Source organism: Echinops telfairi, unplaced genomic scaffold (assembly GCF_000313985.2).
Source record: "Echinops telfairi isolate 266 unplaced genomic scaffold, ASM31398v2 ScPeMD7_23;HRSCAF=83, whole genome shotgun sequence".
Taxonomy (NCBI): domain Eukaryota; kingdom Metazoa; phylum Chordata; class Mammalia; order Afrosoricida; family Tenrecidae; genus Echinops; species Echinops telfairi.
The window spans coordinates 57,089,378-57,115,877 of NW_022103920.1; the positions used below are offsets into that span (position 1 = coordinate 57,089,378).

Sequence of the window (26,500 nt, forward strand, 5' to 3'; positions counted from 1 at the left end):
TTCTTTTGGCTTGAGTGAGTGTTTGGCAGAGCAATGAAAGCAAGAGATGTGTTCAGATAAAGCTGGGAGAAAGGTAGCAAACTTTTTCTTGGGGATTTTCAGTACACATCAGAGAAACAAAGGAAGTCTCTTCGTATGGAAAGGTTTTTAAAGTACACCTTTTAAAATCCATCTTTTCTCGAAAGTTTTCTGACCTTTGCAATATAACACTTAGTAAGTCTCCAAACTAAAGTTCCCTGGACCATATCCTGTTACCAGACCAAAATCAAACCCGCTGCTGCTGTGTTGATTCCGACTCATAGCAACTTAGTCGGCCAAGAGTAGACTGTCTCATGGAGTTGTCAGGGCTGGGAATCTCTATGTGTACACTGCCCCATCTTCTTCCCACAGAAGAACTGGTTGGTTCCAATAGCTGACCTTTTACTAACGGCCAAGTGCACAACCAGGACACTAGTATCTCCCTTAGTCCAAATGATTTCTATGCTTTCTTACGATGTCTAATTGTCAATGGAACCATCCCCTCACAGAAGGGTGACAAGGAAGGGATGAGCCAGCCAGGGTGCAGTATAGCACCAAGGAAACACACTACATTCCTCTAGTTCTTTAATGCTTCTCCCCCACCCCGCCTCTATCATGACCCCCGTTCTACCTTACAAATCTGGCTAGACCAGAGGATATACACTGGTACAGTTAAAAGCTCTGCACACATGGAATCCAGGACAGATAAACCCTTCTGGAACAATAATGGGAGTAGCAATACCATGAGGGTAGAGAGAAGGTGGGGAGAGAAGAGGGAGAAAGGGGGAACCTATTACAAAGATTGATGTATATCCCCCACCCTCACCTCCTGAGGAGGACAAACAACAGAAATGTAGGTAAAGAAAGATGGTGTGCATGGTTTAAGATATGAAAATAATAATAATAATTTATAATTTATCAAGGGTTCATGAGGGTGGGAGAGGGAGGGGGAAAAGAGGAGCTGATGCCAAGGGCTCAAGTCAAAAGAAAATGTTTTGAAAATGATGATGGCAACATACGTACAAATGTGCTTGATAACAACTGATGTATGGATTGTTATCAGAGCTGTAAGAGCCCCCAATAAAATGACTTAAAAAAATGTCTAATTGTGTATGACTTATGTTTTCATGTTAACCACTCCCCCCAAAAAAACAAATAAACAAGCCCACTGCCATTGAGACCAGTCTGGCTCCTAATGATTCTGTGCATGGTTTCTAAAACTGCAGCTCTCTGGGGGAGCAGACAGCCTGATTTTTCTCCCTCAGACAAACTGGTGGATTTGAACCACTGACTTTGTGGTTAGCACCCCCACACCTAGCACGACTGCTGTGGCTATCTTAGATGCTTGACTCCAGGGCTTTATTATTGCCTATTAGCATGCACTGGAAGCAGATAAGCCACTTTATGCTTTTCTCAGCCTTTCTATTAAAACCTCAGCACAGCATTAAGGCAGTATTACATTATTGTGTTTGACTTTTAAAAATTGTTAGCTCTCCATTTTTAAACTTCTAAATTCCTTTGTTTGATTAATGCTCATTAAACTTCTTTGTTTTGTATCACCCACAGGTCTTGCGAGAGCCAAATCCGTCCCTAGCCACACCTACTCCAATGAAGTGGTCACTCTGTGGTACAGACCTCCAGATGTCCTCCTGGGCTCCACCGAATACTCCACCTGCCTTGACATGTGGTGAGAAATGGGAGCTTTCCTCTAAGCTAATCTATCTGTGGTGCTTAGTCTGGGTCAAGGCTAGACAAACATCCTAACAGATTGAATGAAGATTAATGGCGCCAGGAGTGTTTGCATGTGTGTGGCAGTGTGGTGAGGTTTTTAAAACACATGAGTGGGACTCTTCTCTAATCAGAGTCTCTCTGGCAGATGATGTCTGGTAATGATTCTTGATGGATGGGGCCAGAGATGTTTTTCTCACAGTCAGGACAGTTATTTTTCCCCCTAAGGGCCTTAATTTGCTGCTTTATGTGATAAAGAGGAAGTCTATGTCTCCATATAGCAGTGTGGATTGGAAGTAGCAGGGGACATGTTAAATTCACAGCAAAGCTCAGATATGTGATTCAAACATTGAGCTGTAGCTGTTCCATGTCCCAGACTGAGTCTCTGTGTACCTCTCAGTTATCATGCCACTCATCCAAAATGGAGTGAAACGATTATTGTTTTTACAAACAGCATGTTTAATTTCAGCATAGTCTTTGTTTCCTGTGATGGCTTAGCAAAGCCTAAAAATCTTTCCTTTGAGGCCTAAATACTGGTAAGATTTAAAAGGCAATTATTATTCATGGTAAACTATGCTGAATTCCAAATCAATTGTGATATAAATTAAATAATCAATTAAGGAAATGTTTTTAGGACTATAGAAGGCTTACTAGTGACTGTAAAAGGTATCTTTTATTGACAGGAAAATCACTTTTCCTGATTCACAATTCTGTTGAAAATTGTGCATATCCCTTAAAAAGAAAAACCAACAAAAAAACCCAAGAATCATCATCTCTAATGAACGTGTATGCCATGTGCATAGATTTCAACTTCATGTTTATATAATGTTTACAGCCCCAATCAAACTGTAACATATGTTGTTTGTCTTACTGCTACACATTTACTTCTCTGCTGTACCCTCTGTAATCTTGAAGTATAGTAAATTAGGCTGTGATGAGACCTGGCTTCTTCTTGATGTTTTTGATCCAAAATGTTTGTGATGAGAAAACAATAAGATTTCTTACAATGCAGAGCACAGTGTAAATTTGTGTAATTTAGGGTTCAGCACCTTTCTGGGGATGGGACCTTAGGATCTGAAAGGCCACTGGAAATTATGTAATTGTTTTATACAGGTGGGTATATTTCTTTTTATCAGATATAGATCCATAGCTTAGCACAGAACTATGAGTCTAGATTCTAAAATCGCCTAAGATCTATTGTCACAAATTTTATATTACCTGATAATAGTCTATAATATCATTTTCATGCATATTCTAAAATTCTGAGAATGAAGGTGAGGGTTTGTCATTGACAGGCTGAGGTAATGTGTCTTTTCATCCAGTTTTCTGGCTGCTTGACAGCTGATTAGTTTCCCTCCCTACTCAAAAGGCTACCTACCCAAAGGCATGAGCGAAATAAAATGTTGGACCCTGACTTTGAGGGTCCAAGAGGTAGAACATAAAAGCCAGTGGACGATGCTTCAGGAGTTTAGGGAACGTCCTGTCTGACAGCCCAGAGCTGGCATTGGAAATGATCACTATTTAATAAGTTTGAGTTAGGGGTGTTTGTATCTGTTTGTTTGTTTGTTTGTTTGTTTGGGGGGCATGTGTATGGAAATTCTAGGTTGTCTTTCACTGAGGTCTTTTAAGGACTCTGTTAACAGATCATCATTGGAAAACATTTGTGGCTTGGAGCGAGTTTTGTCTCTGTGTTTGGCAGCTCAGTAATACTGTACCCTCACTCATCAGGAGACACTGTTTCTTATGCACTCGTGACTAACATTTTCCAACCTTTAACAGTGCTCTTTACAATGCAAGGAACCACATGGATTGTGACTTGTTAACGTGCCTCTTTCTGATGTGTAGCATTTGATTTCCAGTCTGTGCCTCTTCCACCCCCACCCACTCCCTATTTTCTACCCTGTTTGTGTGTGTGTGTGTGTGTGTGTTTTCCTGCCAGGAAGAAAGCTTGGGTTCTTTGTGACAATTTGCTTTGAGCAGAGGCATAAAAGAAGCATAGGAAGATGGCTGTTCTGTAAATGGAAGGGAGGAGATCTGATAGAAAACAGTAGACCCCAAATGCCCTTTTGTCTACCTGCCAAGATTATTCACTGCCAAAAGCAAACAGCAAATATGTTATCTTTGAGCTGCTTCCCATGCTTATTGGCTCTTTACTTCCAAATCCTACAATCTGAGTAATGTCTGTGCTGTGCCTGTCATTCTGAATTTGATTTCAGCCCCAGCCATTTTCTAGAAGCCATTTTGCTATTCTCCCAGGAGTCAGGTAAATGTATGTGTCTTTCCAGTTAGCAAGAAGTTCCCAGGGCCCTGGGTTTTGTTTAATCGATGGCATCGATGCTGCTGGGTATTGAGAGACTGAGAAATGGGGCTGTAATTGAGTCATGGCTCAGCTGCACCCACAAGGGCAACTATGAATACACAGCTAGTAGCAGGAGGCAGGTGGCAGTGGTTCCAGGCTCGTTTTACAGTTCATTTACCATTGTGGGGGCAGTAGGATGGTAGCTCAAAACTAACCACCCTTACCCAATGTTACTTTTTCCAGGGTTTTGTTTACATAGCCACATGCAATAAAAACATCAGTGAAGGCGCCTATAGATGAACCTTGTCATCCAGTGGTGTAAAGCAGCTCTCAGGGGCCTGCGATTTCCTGTTCTAGGCCTTTAAGGCCGTGGCAGTGTGTGAAAACACTGGAATTTGAGAATCCATGAAGAAAGATGATAGTGTTTGATACCTTTGCCCCCCACTTTAAAGGGGAATTTAAGCAGAGGACTCAAACTTCAGGTTGCATCTTGGATAGCTCTTGGATTTTATAACTCTTTCAAAGTCAAGAACAGGGAATCATCTTTAAGCTCCTTTACAAAGGCTTACAAAGTCCTGCACACCATCTAAAGAGAAGGGCAAGCACACAAAGGAGCTTATCTGTGTGGCTTCTCCCTGGCCAGCAAGCTCCCTTGCCTCTCTGCACTGGCTGGCCAGAGTGTGCTCCAGATGTACTTTATGTTCCTTTATGTTGCTGATGTGTGTCCCCACCTGACCAAGTAGAACTGCCCAGGGGTTTTCTAGGCTGTAATCTTTATGGGATTACACCTGGCCTCCCCTCCCTCAGAGTGACTCCCTCAGAGTGACTGATAAACTCAAACTGCTGACCCTTCGTTTAACAACCAAGAACTTAATCATCGTGCACCAAGTGCCGTAGATTCCCTTTTGAAAGCTCCTAAGTTTGTTCAGAACGGCATTTGTTTGCTAAAGCAGAAGGTTGACTCATATTATTTTCAGGAGGTAATTGTTAACATGGGCGACAAAGTTATCTATGACTAGTTAAATGCAGGTAGGTACCTCATCAAGATCACAGAGCCTTTGGGAGGCTAAAATACAGACGGGCAGTGTCTTGTGCTGTTCACTACGTGTCCCCCAACATGCTGAAGAGAATGATAGTGTGTCAGTCTCTTCCTTCCACTATCTTTTGAAAAGTTAATTAACATATTAACTATGCTTGTCAATGTGTAGGGCAAATCATTTATAAATAAGCCTGTCAAATGTAATGAGACTGCATATTAAATCACCCTTTTCTCTATTACATCTCTGATTTAAGATTAAAATTAATTTATTTAACATTGTAGCAGCTGGGAGATTAAGGGGAGAAAAAAACCCATGCCAACCTTGATATATAGAAAAATAGCTTCCTAAAAATTGGTTTTGCAAATAGCAGAAAAGAAATTGCCTATTTGTTGAGTATTATAAGTCCACTTAAGATTGTTCTTTATTAAATACGCCTAATCTTCATACACATCGGCTATATGCTGGGTGGTGGCATTGCCTTTAATGTTCTTTCTTGAATCAAGGAATATTTGTGTAATAAAACAGGTTTTCCTACTGCTCGTCTTACTACTCAGGGTCATATGCTTGGCTGGTAACTACAAGTGTGGATGTTTGAGTCTACCCAGAGGAACTGTAGAGGAAAGGCTTAATGTAATGGATCTATTTCTGACAATCCCACCATTGAAAACACAGTTCTGCGTTGACATACATCACAATCGACTCCAAAGCACATAATTCCTAGTTTGCACTCAGGCTTATTTAACAGGGTTTTAAGAGCAGTCATTGTAAATGAACCTAATACTAAATGTGTTTTATCTAAGGACATATCATTTGAGTCTTGAGTAATAACAGTAACAGTAGTTGGGACTGTCACCAAATAGATGCCATGCTCTAAGACCTGCATTTCCATTTCTTTCCTGTTGCTCCATGATACAGTCGGGGTCATACAGGAAATAAAAGAGGCCATGTTTACACTCTCGTTTAACCCCCTCCAGAGCCCTTTGTCTTTATAAAAGGTTACATAATCTCTTAAGACAATTTAGAAGAAATTTATTTTTGTTGTGCTACTAAAGGGCGACTGTAAAACACAAAGGTGGTAAATTCTTTTTTGCATAATTCGGGTTATGTTCTGTGCCCTGTTAGATTTTTTTTTTACATGTTTATCATAGTGGGTTTTGCTCTCACTCCATATCAATATTCTAGTAGATTCTATATTATACTATTTTATTCAAGGAAGCATTTCTTTGAAACAAACCAATATAGGGATCACTGGGTTAAAACTCATTTTTTATGGGAACAAAATTCGTGCTGGCATATATTCTCATAGTCCCCAGCCATGACTTAGTTACCAATGCTGCTAAAATTAATAGTTCCATTTTTTTTAAAAGAAAGCTTAGGAAGATTGAGAGTTTGTGTTCACAAACTACTTGAAGTTTTCTGTCAGGACTGTCTGTTCATTTTAAAACCCATCAGGTCATAAGGCCAAGGAGGATATGAATTATTTATTGTCAACTGTACCACCTTATCCCAAACTAAGGAGATTGCTCAAATAACACATGATCCAAGGGGCTTATTGGCATGGCCACTGACAGTAGAGTGGAACATAACCCAAGAGCCCAGGGCAGGTAGGAGGACTTCCATGGTTGAGGCTAAGCTCACGGGTCATCAGCCAACCCCTGCTAGAGGAATCCCTTAAAATACTGTGCTTATGTAGTTTACCATCAGTACCAGAACATCCTTGAGAGTTATTAGTAATTCTGCCAGGACTTATAGGGGTAAAGCAAGGATTAAACAGGGACAGGGAATCTTTTTCATAATCATCTGACCAATGATTTGCGCAATATTAATTATCAGAAGAGTGTCGTCCACGTGACTCATTCACACCTTAACACCATTGGCTACAAACTCAAATTCTAGTGGGAAAGTTATTTACATTATCTGCTAATGAGCTACCTCGAGGTAAAATTCGCTTCGACTGTAACACTGTGGAGTAGTTGTCAGATCTCTGATGGCACAGGGGCTAACGCTCTCAGCTGTTATCCTTCAGACTTAAGCAGCCGCTCCAGAGGAGGAGTATGTACCAGTCTGCCTCCATAAAAATTTAAAAAATAGTTTTAATGATATTATACTTCACATATAATATGTTTCAGTATTTCAGTCACGTTAGAAGAGTTGTACAATCATCACTACAATCAGTTTTAGAACATTTTCTTCCTTCTTATACTCATTGTTATTAGCTCCCCATTTCCCTCCAACCCCCCCTTCCATAGCCCCAGTCAGCCATTAATCCAGTTGCTTCCTCTATAAACTTACCTATATCATGGAAAACATATAAGACAATCACCAACAGTAACAGAATAAACAACAGAAAACATCCAGTCAAAAAGAAAACAGGAGGCATTAAAAACCAGAGCCGCTTTCAAATGGCTCCCAGAGGGAGATCAGGTGAAAAGGCCGTACAGCTGGTTTTGCAGCAGTCCACTTTCCGTTGCACTCTGCACCATAGCGCGTCTGTTCACATCCCTGGTCCACGGCCAGAGGGGGTGCACCTGCGGCTGTAGAAATCCATTCTCCAAACCTGTGACTAGCAGCGTTTTAGAGAGTGAAAGAGGAGCAGTGCTGTATAGATCAGGAGATGCCTTGAAAGCCCAGTCAGGTTCCATCTCTGCTCCTCAGTAGCCATGGGACCATGGTTGACCAACTCCCGAACTACCTTTATCTTAGATTTCTTAATCAGAAGAATATGATAGTAACACGTATTGCATGTGTTAGTAATAACTAATAACCGCCACAATATAACAGTAGCAAAAAGATCAATCTCTAATTATATTTTCTGGAAACAGCCCATTTAATCTGTTTTACTTGTTTCTTGGGATATCTAACTTCTCATGTCTCAAAGAATGGCTTATACTGCTATTTCTTGGTTTACTACTTTAGAAGTACTGACTAAGTAGCAGTAATGGTGAATGAGGATTTCATTCTCTTACATCATTCACCCCCCCCCCCCAAACCTTCACCTCAATCTTGCAAGGTAAAGATCTGAGTCCCTTTATTAAAATTGTCGTTGCCGGTGTCGGGTGCCCTTGAGTCTGCTCTGACTCGTAGTGGCCATATGCACAACAGAAAGAAGCACCGCCTGGTCCGGGACCATCCTCAGAGTGTTGTTCAAGCCCACTGCAGCAGCCACTGTGTTGACTCCTCTCATCAAAGTCTCCGTCTCTTTTTGCTGCCCTTCTACTCTACCAAGCATGATGTCCCTTTTACGAGTACTGGTTTCTCCTGGTAAAATGTCCAGAGTGTATGACGTAAAGTCTCAACATCTTCCCTTCTAAGGAACATTTCATCTGGACTATACTTCTTCCAAGTCAGATTTTTTTGTTCTTTTGACAGTCCATGGGACTTTCAGTATTCTTTGCCGATTGTGGTAGTTATACTATCTGTTGTCAATTAGAAAGGATTAAGGGTGAAGGGGTGCTTAGCCTGTCTATCAGGTTGCAGCTTGATGATCTCATTCAGAGGTGCTAAGGAAATAAACAGCTTGCTGGTAGCAGGACGCAGACTCACTTCCTGGGAGACATTGCCACTGATGAGACATGTGGAGCTAGCCCTTAGCTGGAGGAGCCCTGTGGAGACCCCTGCCAGTGCTGCGATGCTTGCGTCATTGGATCCACAAGACTTCCCACCCACTGGCCTGTGATATTCCTGCATTAGGCATCATTGCGTGTGTTTTCATGAGTCTGAAGAGGACTTTATAGATTGGTATTGGACATTTGGACTAGTATCAGACTTAAGGACTTGATCTGGACTGGGCTGGGATGTTTTCTTAATGTACAGTTACTCTTTACATCAAGCTCTTTCTTATACACTATGAGTGTCTCTCTGGATTTGTTTCTCTAGTCAACCCAGACTAACACACTAATACCATAATTCAGATGCATCTTTTCTTCTGCAGTCCCCCTTATTCAGTGGTCAAAGTTTCACATGCAAATGAGGTGATTGAAAATACTATGCCTTGGGTCAGGAGCACCTTAGTCTTCTTTTTTTTTTTTTTTGTAAAAGGTATTTTTTTTTTTTAAAGCCAAAAGAAAAATAAAGCAATAATCGAAAAATAATTTGCATCTTATTTAAATAAAAATAGCCTATCCACTGCTGAGACACAGCCTGCTAAGTTCCAGTAAAAAATAAACCAAAACTTATTCACAGTATGAGAAAAACACTTTCTCATGTAATCATTAGTAACTACAAATGATTGAATCTGAGCAGCTTCCTGTTCTTCCTTTACACATATGAATAGTCCAGCTCTTGCTGTGGCATTTTTATTTCTCTGTATGTCCAGGTAAGACAGTAGAATCCAAGAAAGCAATGTTTGCATAATTGCATTTTATGTAAGCTTGGCAAGGCTTTTCTCATTCTTTCTGATTGATAATTCAAATGGTTTTTTTTCTTTATTGGTATTGCTAGCATTTCTAATCTTTGCTTTTGAAAATGGAATATATTCATAGCCTAATGGAAACTCACCAGACTAGAAAACTTTATTATATCACCATTTTTCATCTACTTGTCACATTCAATCCTAACATGTTTAATTGAGAAACTTTTGCAGAATGGTAGCACTGTGAAATCAATTCATAATTTTGGTTTATCATCATTTTATAGCCCTTCAATACCCAAGACAATCAAAAAGGACTTGATTCTTTCGCCAACACTAGCAAGTTGTTGGCACAGGGAAAAAAAGGAAGAAAGAAAAAGTTACTTCTAGACTCCTAAGGATGCCCCCTTTCCACCATAATATCCCTTAAGCAAGATGAGTGCCTAAGACTGGGTTATACAGAAGAAAACCAGTGAAGCTTATATGTATACACATAAAGTTATATCCAAAAGTGGCTCTTCCAGTTGCAGAATCAGGCAAGTGCCATGTGCAGGGTCAGATGTTACCCTCGAGGCTGCTCCTGTGACTCACTGGGCTGCAGGAGCTGATGAACCCAAGATGAGCAGGAAGACCACAGGTTTGTGACTTCAGAGACGAAAACCCAACATCAGCAGGTGGCAGGCCTTTGACAAGTCCTAAGATCAGCAAGCAACATGGCAGACCATTGGCTCAAGTCCAAAGAACCAGATGCAGTATCCCGATCCAACAACAACAACGCAAGCAAGCTTTCTCAGTATCCACTTCTGTTTTCCCCCGAGGAACCTTCCTTTCAATTGGTTGCATCAGGGCTGGATCTGAGTAAGGGTGTTGCGTTCCCACTCTGATTTCCTTACAAGTGATGCATTACTAAAGCAGATTCTGTTGTGGAGGTGATAACATTATGTTAGATCACAGCACTGGGAATCACTAGATCTCAAATGCCAAACCACTGTGGATCCTGGCCTAGCCAAGATGACACCATACCTAAAACGAAGAGTCTCTTCGATCATTCAGCAAAACCTTACAGATCATCCAGAAGTACAAGAGTGGCAAAAACCTGGCGCCTGCCCTCCAACAGCATCCACTAGAGCGCTGCCTTGCACAATCCAGGGGCCCTCATTCATACTGTGTCGTAATAAACATGGTGGTGTTTATTCTGCAGAGCCACGAGAAAGCCCAGTCTTTATCTCGAGGAGCATGATGTCCCACTGCATATCATACATCACAGGAGCACATCTTTGAGAATATGTCAAGAAGCCCACAGAATAAACGCCATCACTACCACCATTACTACCACCACCACACCACCAACACCACCATCACCACCACCATTATTACCACCACCACCACCACCACCACCACCACCTAACCCCCACCCCAAGAGAATAACGAACATTTATAATGGGAAAGTTTTTGCCTTGAAACCTTGCATATGTTATCTGAGGGATTATAGGTCATTATCAAGTACTTTACTGTCAAATATCAGTCAAAGGAATATAGCTCAGTGACTCTCTTTCATAACCATGCTTTATTAGTGTCCATCTATGCCATTTGATGGCTGGAACTAACATCTGTACCAATTCAATACATTATATATCAACATTCAGAATTCTCCTTATAGGAGAGTGATGTACACAAAGAGTTTTAGCAGTTATTTGTCTTCCTAATATTTAAGACATGGACTTCCCTGGGTTTTTATGAATCCCAGCCACCTGCAGGGCTCTTGCTGCCTGCTTGTGGGGCCCCGGGTCCCTGATGAGGGACGTGGGCGGGGGTGGGGTCTGCTGGGGGAGAGAGCGGCCCCTGAGGACCAAAGCGTGAGCACGTGGGGCTGCTGTGCATGGACGCTGGTCCTTTCTGCCGCCGCCGCCGGATCTGTCCTTACGGAATAAAGAAAGAAAGAAAAAGACATGGTTCCTGTAGAAAGGTTGCTTGATGAATGTACCATTTGCTCTGATCTTTAAGATAATTACCTGTGAACAAATGTTCTCAGTTCCCTAGATGACTGCAAGAGGATTAATGTGTTTGTACTGAGAAACCTTAAAATATTACTTCCCCGTTCTGCACCAGCGTTCAGAAATTAAAAATGGGCAAGGCTTAGGAACTTGTTTTTGTTGTCTCTGTCTGATCTGCCCTTGTTCCTTGAAGAAACACATTTTTGCGTCCAGCTCAAGGGAGCCACGGTCACTTAGCGACTACGAGTTGGGTGGCAGCACTTTGAAACCACAAGCCCACTGCGGGGAAAGCTGGGCCTTTCCACTCCCCTAGCGTCACCGCCTGAGAAGCTCCCAGGAGCAGCTAGTTCTCCCGTCCCATAGGGTGGCGATGAGCCAGCATGCACATCGTGGGGGCTGGTTCCATGTTGATTTAGCATTTCCTCCTTTGTTTCACACTACAAGGGACACTACTTTTGCTACTCGATGCAATGCTTTGTGTGTGTCTTCTTTTTACTTCCTTAAGTAGCCCTTGATAATAAATAACATTCCTTATTTACATTTTCGTACTGATTGTGACTAGATTCAGGATGTCCCCAGCCTGAATATTCCTGGCTCTCCATCAGACCTGTGGTTATTATTTTAAGACTCTCTCTCTAGGGTCTTCATTATCCATGGGAGCTGATTTGAATTTTTGAGCATTTGTAAGCATTGACAACCATCTCATTTTCAGCCCCCTAGCAACGGTGAAAGTCCTCTGTTTTCTTAGATGGATCTCAAGTTTTGGAGATTGGATTTCAGTTTTTTCTTCACCTTTAATAGCCTTTGTGTTACCTGGGGAGAAAAACAAGTGTGCCCCTACCCCACCCCTTTGTTTTAATCTCACCAGACTACCCATCTGAAGACATGTTGTTCTAATTGAGTGATTTTCCTAGCACAGTAGTCCAGGATTCAAAAGCAACCATTCTAGGACTGACAGCAGCATATTTTCACCTGTCATACCGTTTGCTTCCGAGTGAAGGCAAAACATTGTGTTAGGCATTCTCTGCGCTCCTTCTGTCTCTAAGGTTCATTCTGGTCTACATGTTCACTTCTGAGTGAAACTGCTGAACCAGGAGTTTCCATGGTGACTGTTGGGTGCCTTCACTCAGAATTTAGATATTTAGATGAAATTTCTGATTTTATTTTTTTTAATTTTGTACGAGAATATTAATTCTACATCTAATGACATTCTCTCCTGCTGTCTCTTGTGAGCACTCCCAACCCTCATTTATGCAGTTGGTTGGTTAATAGCTAGGTATTTATTGAGCATTTGTTTTGTAGCAGGTACTCCTTGTAGGTCCTGAAGCTACAGGATGAGCATGATCTACCCATGTCCCCACTTTCAAGGGATGCAGTTATCACAGTGTTGTTTCGGAGGTGAAGGTGATAAATTGATAAATTCAACCTTGGGAGAGGGATGAGCAGAGGGGTGTGTTGGGGTGGATGTTCAGGGAAGGCTTTACCGAGTGCCAATTACTTGCCTTGACTTATCAAAGCCATCTTTCTAAATTGGCAAAGCTAGAGTTGAAGAACACATAGGACACTTTACGGACAAGCACACCATTAAAGGCTACAACAGCTGATATTTCTGGGTGGTTGATGGCAAACAAGGTCTATGAATGAGTAGGGGAAACGGAAGGGAATGACTATTCAGGAATAATAGGAATGTGGGAAAATGATGACTGGATCCGTGAAGGAAGAGAATGGCAAGGACTTCAGATGATTCCTGAGGTTCTAGCGTGGGCAACTGAATAAGTTATCGAAAGGATAACTTTGCCCTCTGTAAACAGTATTTGTGTGTGTGTGTGTGTGTGTGTGTGTATGCATGTGTACACACACACACACACACACACACACACACGAAAATACATGTATATATCCACCTCATCTGAGAGAGAAGACTTGCTCTCTAAGGTTTTCTTGTCTGAAATCCTTCCAAGAGCAAATACCTAGTATTTCTCTTCTAGAGCTACTGGCTGGGCTTGAATGACCAGCCTTTCTGTTAACAGAGCTTACCCATTGCACCCCAGACTTTCATGTGTGTGTACGTGTGTGTGTGTTTACCACCTATTATGAGACTGAGCACTGCCATCGCGATGTTAGGATCGGTTAGGCTTGCTGACTCTGTCAGGTGATTTGAGTTCTTGATCGCAGCCCTGGTTGCTCAGCAGGGGACCTCCTCTGTGCCCCTTGCCAACTTCTCCCCACCCCCGGGCTTTGATGCTGCTAAATCACATCAGCGGCCTGTATGTCATTCTTTGGTTTAATTCTTATCTGATATAAAGATGCTTAAATTGTTTCTGCAACTCTTTCAGGTATGATTTTTCTTCATAGTCTGAAAATGAAACCTTAAATTTTCTCCCTAAGTTAAAAGCGTTTTTTAAGAAGTGAATTTCTTCCAAGATGGGCATTGACTCAAATCCCAGGGTTTTGTTTCATGTTGTTTCCTTCCTTCAGACCTAAGTACTTGATGGAAGTATTTGACTAAGATAGATTGCGCCTATCTGTGCCTAATGAAGCACTCCCCACAGTAAATGATGAGTGACACTTTCATCAATTTGATTCCTTCAGTAGTCACCAAGGGTATAGGGACTCTAATTTTTTAATCTTTCACGTTTCAAATATCGCAAATACCAACCAGCATGGAAAGATCACATCTCTTATGTGTAATACGTTTCTCTACAGGTTATAGCCAGAAAATTTAATTAAAAATTTTTATTTTTTAGCCTACCCTCTTGGTCTGTTTTACAAACATATACATTCCACCATAGAAAAAGTGAGATAAATAAATGGCTAGCTTGGAGAATCAAATATTGGTAGCTTTCACTACATAATGATGCATGTCAGTGAACCATGACAAAATAAAATGACCTATTAAGTTAATTAGTGTGGAATCTTTCTGAGTTATTAGTATGTCCCTCTTTGTTAAATTCAGATTGTTTTCAGCATTTAATCGAACTCATTTCACATTTCTAGTGCTTCTTTGTTTTCCTTTGGATGGAGTGTGTGTGTGTGTGTGTGTGTGTGTGTGTGTGTGTGTGTTTTCAGAGAATTAAACAGAACTATGAATCAGGATTAATAATAATAATAATAATCTTTACAAACAGAGTAATCGAGATTTTTGTACCAACATCTTGTCTTAGACTAGTATAGCATTGGGACTGCTTAGAAACTTGTTAGAATTCAGAGCCTAAAAAATAAAACAATACAGAACCTCGGGCTTCGATCTAGATCTAGTGTCCCAGAATCCATATTCTAGCGTGAGTCTCATCCAATTGGCATCCATCCCCCTGAAACAGGGAGAAGCCCTGCTCTCGAGTCTATTGATGGGCACTTGGACTTTGAGGACGTTCCTGGTGCCTGCAGGACGGTGAGAGGGAGAAAGGCCAGAGAAGGCCCTTGCAGTGGGTTGTGGTTCCGTCCGTCCGTTTGCTTTCCTCCTGTCAAAAGCATCTGACACCTGCTGATCTCCAGCCCCCATTCCAGTGGCTCACTAATGCAGGCGGTTCTCACTGGGGGCCTCGGGAGCTTTTAGTTAGGGAAGCACGGTGAGAAGGGCCCAGTCTCCTCTCCTGGTGAACAGTGTGAGCTAGCTGTGTGGCTTCCCCCGAACACAGGCTCACACACACAAACTGATGATTCTTACCAGACTACGCGGTCAGTGCTGTCCCGGGAGAGTGAAATTGTCACTCTCTGATTTGTGTTCTCCGTCTTAAGGAATCTCAAGCCTTTGCTTGAGGTGAGTGGATAAAGTTAGAAGCTTTAATCCAAGAGATTTTTTTTTAATTGTTTGGCTTTTTTCTTTGCGCCATATTTTAAAACATTAAAGTCTTTATACAACTTACTGTGGTTGAGCAAACTTTTGCCATCCAATCATGATTGGTGGTAAAGCAAGTCCTGGGGACAGAACTGTAACTGCACACAGATGCTAATAGATTAGAACGCTTGCCAGAAGTGGTTCTGGGTCCCTCCACCAGTAGAGCTTGGATACACCTCATAGCCATGTGGCCCAGATAACCCTACTTTCTGCTAAGAAAAGGCCCCACCAGTCCCAAAGTGTGAGCCTGCCCCTCCCTGGGCTAGTTAGGGGAGTCCTGGCAATCCACTTTTCAACATCCTTTGCTTAAGACTAAAGCTTTTTGTGTTGTTGATTAATATCCAGGAAGAACTCGATAGAGATAGGATTTCCATCAAGACTGAAAATGGATTTATGACTCCCACAGTAAACCCTAGCCTCCCGCAAACCAAGTGCAACATGCCAACTCTACAACCCATCCCTGGGAGCTTCCACTTGCCCCATGTGTAATCACCCGCCCTTGCTCCACCATTTCTCCTCTTTTAATATTTTAGATACATTGTTCCTCTTGAACTCCTTTGCCATAAGAGTGTGCCTATTAGTTTTCAAATGCCTTCCAATCAAACTTAATTAATCTTTAATGAGTTTGCTGCTCAAGTTATTTAGAGTTGAACCTTAACTGACATTTCATATTCTGAGCCTGTAGCTCTAGACGGCTCATTTCAAAGTTCATCAAAATGCATAGAGGTTCCTCTTGTGCATGCAGAGAAATCTCAAAATGCCATGGCTGCCCAACTTATATACAACCCTGTCTCAGTGACCGAGTGCTGCTGGACCAGGAATGCCACAGGTGGGTAGCTTGAACAAACGGCAGTGTATTTTCTGACAATCAGGAGGCCATGGTGGCAAACTGAGGAAGGTACTAAAAGTCAACTCATGTTTGAGAAGATACTCCCATTCACAAATAATCGCATTGCCTTGTTTTACTCATTTTCTATAACTGACTAGGACAAATCTGTCTATTTGCATGTGAGTGAAGCAAAACAAAGGTCAGGGGTTGGCAAACATTCCCTGCCAAGGGCCAGGAGAGTGCTTGTTGGAGGCTTTGCAGGCCACATGGCCTGGGGGCCTCTCCTCAATGGTAGCTTTAATAAGAGCGTGAGTACAGGGACAGGAGTTCTGGTGGCCCAGCCTCAAAGACACTCAGCTGTCAGCCATAGGAGTAGCAAGCCACCCCATGGAAGTAGGTTGGGGTCCTTTTTCAGCCTCAGAAAAGTAACAGAGAACTCAAATGGCATCTGCACTTATGTGAAGACTCAAAACAGAATTAGGGTTCTCATTCTAAATAGCAGCCTTCTACAAACCAAGTGCTTTCTAATGGATGTGCTAATGCCTATATTACCTTCCCAGGTAACTTCCTGAAATAAGAATGTGAATGCACTGTATTCTAAGACACCCCTCATTGTAAGCTACACCCCACATTGTAAGCTTTCCATACCAACTCTTATTCTCAGGAGGGTGGGAATTGGAATTCCTTAAAGATGTATCAAAGCGAAGAGGGCATTTCCGGAAATAAGATTATATACCATTAAGTGCAGTTCCTGAGTAGATGAATTCTTTCTCACTTAGCTGGGAAGTCAGCTTAATCCATTCAGGGAAAGGGAGCATGGGGTGAGTAGAGGGTAGAAAGCAAAGGAAAAAGGAAAAGAAGAAAAAGGGCCCTTTCATAGGAAACAGAAGGACTTAGTTGCTGTCTGACACTAAAGCAGCTCCAGTAATAAAATATTCCGTTATATTAGTGTGTTTGTATTTTCTATACTTGTACTTCTGTCTTTTCCTTCACTTTATGTCGCTTTTTAGAAGTCCTTTAAGTGTAATTCAGCTTCTCTACTCTTCCCGCAGGCATCTTTGGAATGATGACCTCATAAGAAATATCCATTAGAAATAAGTCAACAGCCTTTAGCCAACTAAGCAGATAAGAGCTCATTAAAAAATTATATCATCTCATTCCAACTGAACAGAATTTCAGCTTAAAATTATCTCTTTTTTTTCTTAAATTTGTCTTTTAAATGCTCCCAAATATCATATGGAAGGTATCCTGGTGGTGCTGTGAGATAAGTATTGGGAAGCTCACTCCAAGGTCATCGGTTCAAACACACCAGCTACTCTAAAGGGGAACAATGAAGCTGACTGTTCCAGTAACGGTTTGCCCTCTCAGAAACCCTAAGAAGCAATTCTTCTATATCCTATAGGGTTTTGATCATCAGAACCAACTAAATGGCTGTGTTTCAGTATTGTATTATAGATCAAACAGCAGCAACAACCCACCCCCAACACACACACACACACACACACACACACACACACACACACACACACACTCACACTGCCATCAAGTGTTTCAAACTCATAGTGACCCTATGGGACAAGTTAGAACTGCCTCTGTGAGTTTCTGAGACTGTCACCCTTTACAAGAGTAGAAAGTCCTGTCCCGCCTACCCCCTCCAAAAAAAGTGGCTGGTGGTTTTGAACTGCTGGTCTTGTGGTTTCAACCTCATCAGCCCACTTTGCCTTGTGAGCAATGCAGCCTCTGCTGAGGATCTCACACCAAGTTGCAATTTATAAAGGGAAAGGCACCACAACCAAATTGTGGACTGTAAAGGGAACATTCTGTTTGCAAAATGAGGATGGTGCCAGTATATAGCCATTCATGCTAATTCTCTGCCATTAATGTGTCTTATCCACATGTGCCAATTTCTGTCCATCTTGCTACCAAATGATTTCTGCAGAGTCCCAGGAGAAGACTGATTGGCTGTCTGCCCGGACTGAATTGGTTGTTTCTTTTAGACCAGATCCAGGTTGCAGCAGTTCAACGAGGTGCTCGGATAGGCCTGCCTCGGAACTGTAAGCCCGAAAGCTCGAGTAGGAAGAATAGCTGAGCATGGCAAGCAGCTCGTATACGCGATACAGCAACTCACTGCCGTCGAGTTAAGGGATTAATAACCAAGCTCATCAGGGAGCTGTTCCGTTGCAGCGCTCATGGAAGATTTCTAGAGCAGATGACATTTAAACTGGATCATAGAGGTTGGGTTGAGCTTCGATAATAAAAACCACATAGGAGCGTATTCTAGCTCATGGAACAACTGAGCCAAGTTGTCTAGGTTTATGTATTGATGGCTTGATCAGCCCGACTCATTGATTCTGAATTAACTGCTTAGAATTAGTAAGACCTGGGTTCCTACCTAAACTTACTTAAAAAGGTGTCTCTGGAGTTTATGGTCAGAATATAAAAAGGCCGCCAGGTGATTCTGATGCAAAGATAGAATCAAGAGCCATTGGACAGCTTGAGCGTACTGTACAGTGGGTTATGGTTTTATGAAATATATTTGGAAATGTGTGTGAGGAAATCACTTGGAGACTTTCTGTAGCAGTCAGCGAAATCTTAACTGTCTTTTAAGTAAGGTTGAGCCACCAGGGTTTACTGTTTCAGACTAGGGTCGCTGTTGTCATAGCCTGTGACTGTCAGAGCTCTTTGGGGACAGTAAACAGAGAGAGGTGTGGGAAGAAAAGTGGCCAGGTGGGTTGTGTGCTTGGTGTCTTGTTAAGAATATTCTTTACCCAGGACGCTCCTCTGTCGGAGTGAATGCCTAATTCCAGGCGCTATATTCTAAGCAGAATGTGTTGACCTTTTTGTAACCAGGCTTTCTTCTCTCTTCAGGGGCGTTGGCTGCATCTTTGTTGAAATGATCCAAGGGGTTGCTGCTTTTCCAGGAATGAAAGACATCCAAGACCAACTTGAAAGGATATTTCTGGTAAAGTCTTATAATTCGTCCTTTTGAGGGAAATTGGCTTATAATTAGTCACCTAATGACAAACTCTACAGTGGTTAGTAGAAAACAACGTAAGGCAGATTTTTTTTTTTTTAACATTTTATTAGGGGCTCATACAACTGTTATCCCAATCCATACACACATCAATTGTGTAAAGCGCATTTGTACATCGTTTCTCAAAACATTTTCTCTCCATTTAAACCCCCGACATTAGGTCCTCATTTTTCCCCTCCCTCCCCGCTCCCCCCTCCCGCATGAGCCCTTGATAGTTTATAAATTGGTATTTTGTCATATCTTGCCCTGTCCGACGTCTCCCTTCACCCACTTTTCGGTTGTCTGTCTCCCAGGGAGGAGGTCACACACAGTTCCATGTAATCGGTTCCCTCTTTCCTACCCATTCTCCCTTTACCCTCCCTGTTTTGCCACTCACACCACTGGTCCTATAGGGCTCATCCATCCTGGATTCCCTGCATTTTCAGTTCCTATCTATACCAGTGTACCTCCTCTTGTCTAGCCAGACTTGCTAGATCGAATTCGAGTCATGGTAGTGGGAGCGGGGAGGAAACCTTTAGGAACTAGAGGAAAGTTGTATTTCTCATCATTGTTACATCGCACCCTGACTGGCTCATCTCCTCCCCGAGACCCCTCTGCAAGGGGATCTCCAGTGGCCTACTAATGGGCTTTGGATCTCTACTCCGCACTCCCCCCATCATTCACTATGGTAAGATTTTTTGTTCTGATGATGGTAAGGCAGATTTTTGTTGTCGCATTTTTTCCCAACAGTTTTGGACCTTTGAAAAGCAAATGAAAATTTTGAAATTAGATAAAATGATGTTTTCAAACCATTGTACGTGAATTAGTCATAAGAAAGGGTAGCATGTGTGACGCAGTCTGGAGTAACGGGTTATACACGAAGGCTGCGACTGAAGGACTCAAGGTGATGTATGTAGCTAACCCCACTTTCAGCAGAGCGCGACCTCCTCCCACTGCCTTCTCTTCGCCATTCGAGTGTGGGCTACACTTGGTAACTTTCCTCCAGAAGTAGAGTATGGAGGTGGTGAGGAGGTTATATATTGGAGCATCCTGGAAAGCATTACTTTAACCAGGTTATTCAGGTGAACATCATCAATGATGTTATTTTGATAACGTTTATTCTTGATATCTGATATGATAAGAATGACACTTCTGTGTTTTCCCTCTCAAAAACCCTCAGTATAATCATGAGCCAGACAAACCCACATTAAGAGACATTCTACACAATCCCAGACCAGGACCCCTCAAAACACTGTCATCAAACACAATCTAAGTTTGGGGAACTATCACCACCCAGAGGAAGCTAAGGGCATTGAAATGCAATGTGATACTTGGCCTGGGATCCTGGGGCAGAAAAGAATGTGTAGGGAAAACAGTGAAACCCGAGTAAGTGTGGAGTTTAATAATAATAAAATCATATCAGTTCCTGGTGATGCGCTCAGATTAAATTTGGATTGCAAAGTCTGCAGTTCAGACCCACTAGCTGCTCGTTAGGAGAAAGATGAGGCTACCGTCTCCTGTCAAGATTTACAGCTTCAGAGAGATTACATAGGGTTGTTATGAGTTGGCATTGACGAGGCGATTCCTAACATTGGTTCCTTGGTTGTGACACATCCACACAGTACAGTGCCATATATATTCGTGTATAACCCGAGTTTTTCAGCACATTTTTTTAAATCATTTTATTGAGACCCGTACAACTTTTATCACAATCCATACATACATCCATTGTATGCACATAAGTATATTTGTTGCCCTCATCATTCCCAAAACATTTGCTTTCTACTTGAGCCCTTGGTATCAGCTCCTCAAATTTTCCCCTCCCTCCCCGCTTCCCCCTCCCTCATGAACCCCTGACAATTTATAAATTAATATTATTTTGTTATATCTTATACTGTCCAATGTCTCCCTTCACCCTTTTTTCTGTTGTCCATCCCCCACGGAGGAGGTTATATGTAGATCCTTATAATCGTTTCCCCCTTTCTACCCTACCTTTCCTCCCCCCTCTTGGCATTGCCACTCTCACCACTGGTCCTGAAGGGATCATCTATCCTGTATCCCCTGTGTTTCCAATACCTATCTGTACCAGTGTACATCCTCTGGTCTAGCCAGATTTGTAAGGTAGAATTGGGATCATGAAGTAGAATTTGGAACTAGAGGAAAGTGGTATGTTTCATCGTTGCTACACTGCACCATGACTGGCTGGTCTTCTCCCCATGACCCTTCTGTAAGGGGATGTCCAGTTGCCTACAGATGGGCTTTAGGACCCCAATCTACACTCTCCCTCTTTCACAATGATACGATTTGTTATTCTTTGATGCCTGATACTTGATCCCTTCAACACCTCGTGGTCACACAGGCTGCTGTGCTTCTTCCATGGGGGCTTGCTTGCTTCTGAGCTAGATGGCCCCTTATTTACCTTCAAGCCATTAAGACCCCAGATGCTATATCCTTTGATAGCTGAGCACCATCAGGTTTCTTCACCACATTTGCTTATGCACCCATTGTCTTCAGTGATCATGTCAGGAAGGTGAGCATCATGGAATGCCAATTTAGTAGAACAAAGTGTTCTTGCATCGAGGGAGTACTTGAGCGGAGGCCCAATGTCCATCTGCTATCTTAATACTAAACCTATAAAGATAGGCACATAGATCTATTTCCCCATCATCGTATATAAATTTATTTATGCCTGTATTTAGACCTCTATAAATGCCCTTTCCCTCCTAGTTCTTTCCTCTATTTCCTTTTATTTCCTTTTGTCCTACTATCATGCTCAGCCTTCATTTGGGTTTCAGTAATTTCTCTCAGTTATATTGCCCTTGATCAATTCCTACCAGGCCTCTTACACCATCCTTGCCACTGATTTTGGATCACTTGTTCTTCCCTTGTCCCTGGGTTGGTCAACACCACCTCCTTTCCCCACCTCCCCCTTTCCCATATCCCTCCAGAACCATTGTTGCCGTTGTTTTCTCCTCCAGACTGTTCATCCAGACTATCCTATCTAGATAGACCTGCAGAGACAATACACACACACACACACACACACACACACACACAAGCATGACATAGCAAAACAAAACAATGACAACAAAAAAAACAATGACCCCGCAAAATTAATTTATTAATTAAGTTTTTAAAATTTTAAATAAAATAAAAAGAAAGAAAAACCTGTAAATAGTTCAAGGTCTGTTTATTGACCTCTAGGAGTGTCCCCCAGTTGAGTCCGATGGGGTGCCACACCCTGGCCACAAAGTCTATCCTTGGTACTCCCTCAGGACCTCCCTGCTCTGCTCCCCCTGCAGCTTTGCAACACACCCTTAGTGTTTTGCCTCGGTGTGGTGGGGTCATACTGGGCCAATCTCAAAACTGAATCTCTGGTGTTGTCCCCCATAAAGCCATGGGTTAGCGAGAGACATCAATCAGCACATTTTTAATGCAGTTTTTGTGGTATAATTAGGTACATCGGCTGATATTCGGGTCGGCTTGTACTCGAGAATATGCAGTAATATACTCATAGGAGGAAGTGGGTGATGGGTTTACAAGAACTATCTAGACTTTTTGTAAATTTCTACCTAGTGGTTTATTTATTTATTTTAAACTATTCTAAAAGTTCAGGAGAAAGACGAGACTTTCTTCTCCGGTAAAGAGCCATGGCCTTGGGAAACCCACAGGAGCAGTTCTGCTTTGCCCTGGAGAGTCACTATGAGTTAGAATCTACTTGATGGCATTGCTTTTATTCTAAAAGCAAATGCTTGTTTAATTTTTAAAATATAAATCTGAAAATATATAGTTTACCAGTGTCAGACTTTAGGGGATTAGAATCCTACTTTGTTACTTTTTAAACTTTGTGACGTTGGGCAAGAGCTTTATCTGTGTGAACCTTGGTTTTCCACAGGAAATAATAGCATGTACCTCATAAATAACTTTGAGAAATAAATTACTTAAGACCCTAATCTTTTTAGAACTCTTCCTGCCATTCTATAAATAATCTATAAAGTTATTATAATTGTTATTAAATTATTTGGTGTAGGGTACTTTTATTCAATGGAATTTCCACATTAGCTCATCTTCATATAAATTATTTCTTTAGGCATAGTATTAGGTAAGTAAAGGTGTTTGTTATTAAGATTCAAATTACATGCATCCTAGCAGCTACATACATTACATCCACTCCTTAGTTGTCAGCATACTGAAGTTCTAAAGATCCCTGGTGAAAATCAGCATTATGTGGAAATGGAGACTCATCACATCGGATTGCAAAATAGAGGCTGACTGCATCATTGCACAACTGCCAGATCACACCACTATGTAACCAAACCAATGACAATAATGATTCAGCCAACCTAGCACATAATCTTAATGATCACAGCCAGCGTTGCTCTCATCCTCTCACAGCACATTTGTTACTGCCAGATGTACAACATTAATGCACAAAATAGTCAAAGAGTAGATTGTTCCCATTGTCATAAGTGCAGAGTGTCAGACAGTGAGATGGTTGGCTGTAAGGTCCAGTCTCAAGACTGAGAGAGTCCTAAGGAGTGGGTGTGCACTTGAGAGAAAACAACGAGACAGAGAAAGCATGCAACCGGCTTCTATAGTCCTGGGGCTAGCAAGCCCTGGGAAGCACAGCTGTAATATGGTGGGCAGGTACTAGAGGCACATCTGTAACAAGATGGGCAGGTGCTAGAGTTAAGATGGAGACAACTTTGGAAGCACCTAAGCTGGCTCAGCCGTGGGGTCCCTGAGCTCTCTCCAGGGGAGCAGGCTGTGAATCAGTGTCAGAAGGGAGTTGTCCGGACCTAGGATGGGACGGACAGTGGAACCTGACTACTCAGAGATAGGTAGCCTCTAACCACATAGCAAGCAGCCATGTGCTGTAAGAAGCATCTTAAAAGTAGCACGATTTTGGTGGGGGGGTGGGGGAGATGGTATTGTGGGGGAAATTTTTAGTCAGGAGAATGTGACTGGGTGTCATCTCTATCACAAATGCGAAGGCCTTCTTCTACCAGAGTCTCGGCTTCCTGAACTCTCTATTATGAGTGTAGACAATGTGGCCGCGTACATGCGCTTCCCAGTCCTTACTTTCCACAGTCGGTAATTGTGGAGTAGGTATATCATACTTCTACCTTCTTTTTTAAAAAACGGAACTGAATTCTTGGGGCAGATCTTAATCTGACTCTTGTCAAGAGATGTGCTCCTCTGTTTATCATTCATTTTACTTATGCAACTCCAGCATTGCAGTACAGCTTTCATATTGAGTTTAGAAGCTGCATCAGGGCACATTGATCGGACTTGAGACGCTATCACTATTTTGCCCTCACTCTTAAGTCAACAGTAAAGGAATAAGAAAAACAAGACTGAAATTTAGGAAGTTGAGGCACTTACAAACCATGCATATAGTATCCAATACCCCACAGTAGTCTTATACGCTCACACGAAGTGGAAATACTGAAATCTCTCTATTCTCAATACCTTCTTCATAAATTGGTTCTATTAGTTTCTTTTCCTAGAAAATGGTTGATTCTAATTTCTTTCATTTACTTCATTATTTATTGCTATAGGGAACTCTGGTGGCATTGTAGTTCATGTGTTGGGCTGTTCACCCCAAGGTCAGTCGTTGGAACCCCCAGCCCCTCCACAGGGGAAATAGGAGGTGTCCTACCCCCCTAAAGACTTGCAGCATCAGAAACACTCAGGGGCAGTTCTCCTGTTGTTCTGTGGGGTAGCTGTGAGTTAGATTTGCCTCGATGACTGTAGGTAATGCTTGTTGCCCATAAATCCCTGTATGTATACAAATGCTCAAATCAAGTCTTCAGACTATTAAAATAATATATCTTTATTCTGGAAGGGTCACTCAATTCCAAATTGTATAAACACAGCAAATCACCTTATATTACTATCTGGAGAAAACAGCATGGAGTGCTTTGTCTATACTTTATAGTTTTGTATATACTTTATAGTTTTTTTTCTGTATATGTTAAGAATAGTTGTATCATATTTTCAATACAATTGTACAACTTGAATTTTTCCCTTTATAATATCTACTAAACAATTTTCCTTAGGGAAAAAATCCTGAAACTCAGCACCATGCCATGGAAGGGTTTAATTGTATGCATGAAACATTGTCCATTTAACCAGCAATGTATTGATATTTCATTTACAGTTTTTCTCTATTATTTTTCAGTTATCCTTTTAGCTAAAATAATAATTACTTTTGAAAATTTTAAATACAGTGAATTTTTATTTTTATAAATTGACTACTCTTGAATATCCATCCCTTCATTTAAGCTCTTTAAATATTTCCTTTCTTCTGTCCCCAAGAAAATGTTTTTCTATTTCATTGATTCTTTAGACTATACCAGGAAGAAGTGATGCTTATGAACTTGTGTTTTCCTATCTTTTTTTATTCATAGTTTTTGGTCTGTAGCAAAAATATATTTGCTGTTCATTTTTTCTGCTAAGCTTTTATTTTTACATAGCCATTTCATGTAATTTTCCGTGAGTATTTTCTTAAAAATCGAGTAGAATTTGCAATACGACACCAAAAAATAAGAGAGATCATTTTAAAGGACCTTAGTTTGCATATCTAGATTTTGATGTTAAAACCTATCTCAAAATATGGATCGTTTTCATTTATTTAAAGCTAAAGTACAATAACATTACAGCATTGAAATGTTTTCTGAAGATAATATCCTAACTCCATATTCCATGTAAGCTTTCATTTTCTGATAGTTATTGAAGAGTAATGATGTAATTCTGTGACATTCAGGTTTATTTAATGCGAACTAGCATCAAATTGTTATCTTTGACGTCAGAAAACTTCAACTAGGAACTGTATAGCTGTGAATATATCCATAATGCATTATTTTAGGATGAATTATAAAGTAAGGGAAATTATTATGTTAATGAAGTTTTTTTTTTCAAAACCATTTTATTGGGAGGTAATACAATATCTCCATAGTTCAATCACATCAGGCAGTATTGTACAATTGCAACCACAGTTTCAAACATCCTCTTCCTTCTTGAACTCCTTGATATCAGCGGCCCTTTACTCCGCCTTCCCCACCATAACCCCCTTTGAACCCTTATTCTTCTTGCCGTCTCTATAGATTATCATCAGTCCCGGGTTATGTATACCAAGAATCAGAAAAACAGCGAACACAAATTCAAGAGGGCTACCCACAGTGACGAAATACGTCAGAGACAAACCCCAATAATGGGGGGGGGGAACCTCAGAAATTGTTGAAAAGCAGATCAGGCCTAACATGTATCAGAGTGAGAGGGATCCATTGACAGTTTCTTAAGCGTTCAAGCAGGTTCATCATTGTGACCTCTGATAGTCATCTCGCCAATACTGTGTTTGGTAGTCAGTTTGTTCCCATCCCTCCATTAT

At 41.5% G+C, this 26,500-nt stretch overlaps 1 protein-coding gene across 3 annotated transcripts in view; it reads left to right on the forward strand.

Moving 5' to 3' along the window:
* Nucleotides 1-26,500, forward strand: part of CDK14 (cyclin dependent kinase 14) — a 658,689-nt gene that overhangs the window by 396,995 nt on the left and 235,194 nt on the right. For all 3 annotated transcript variants that reach the window (XM_013004655.2, XM_045288804.1, XM_045288805.1), the window contains 2 exons: nt 1,585-1,705; nt 18,963-19,056. In XM_013004655.2, the coding sequence (XP_012860109.1) occupies nt 1,585-1,705; nt 18,963-19,056 (215 nt within the window). The remainder of the gene's footprint in view (nt 1-1,584; nt 1,706-18,962; nt 19,057-26,500) is intronic.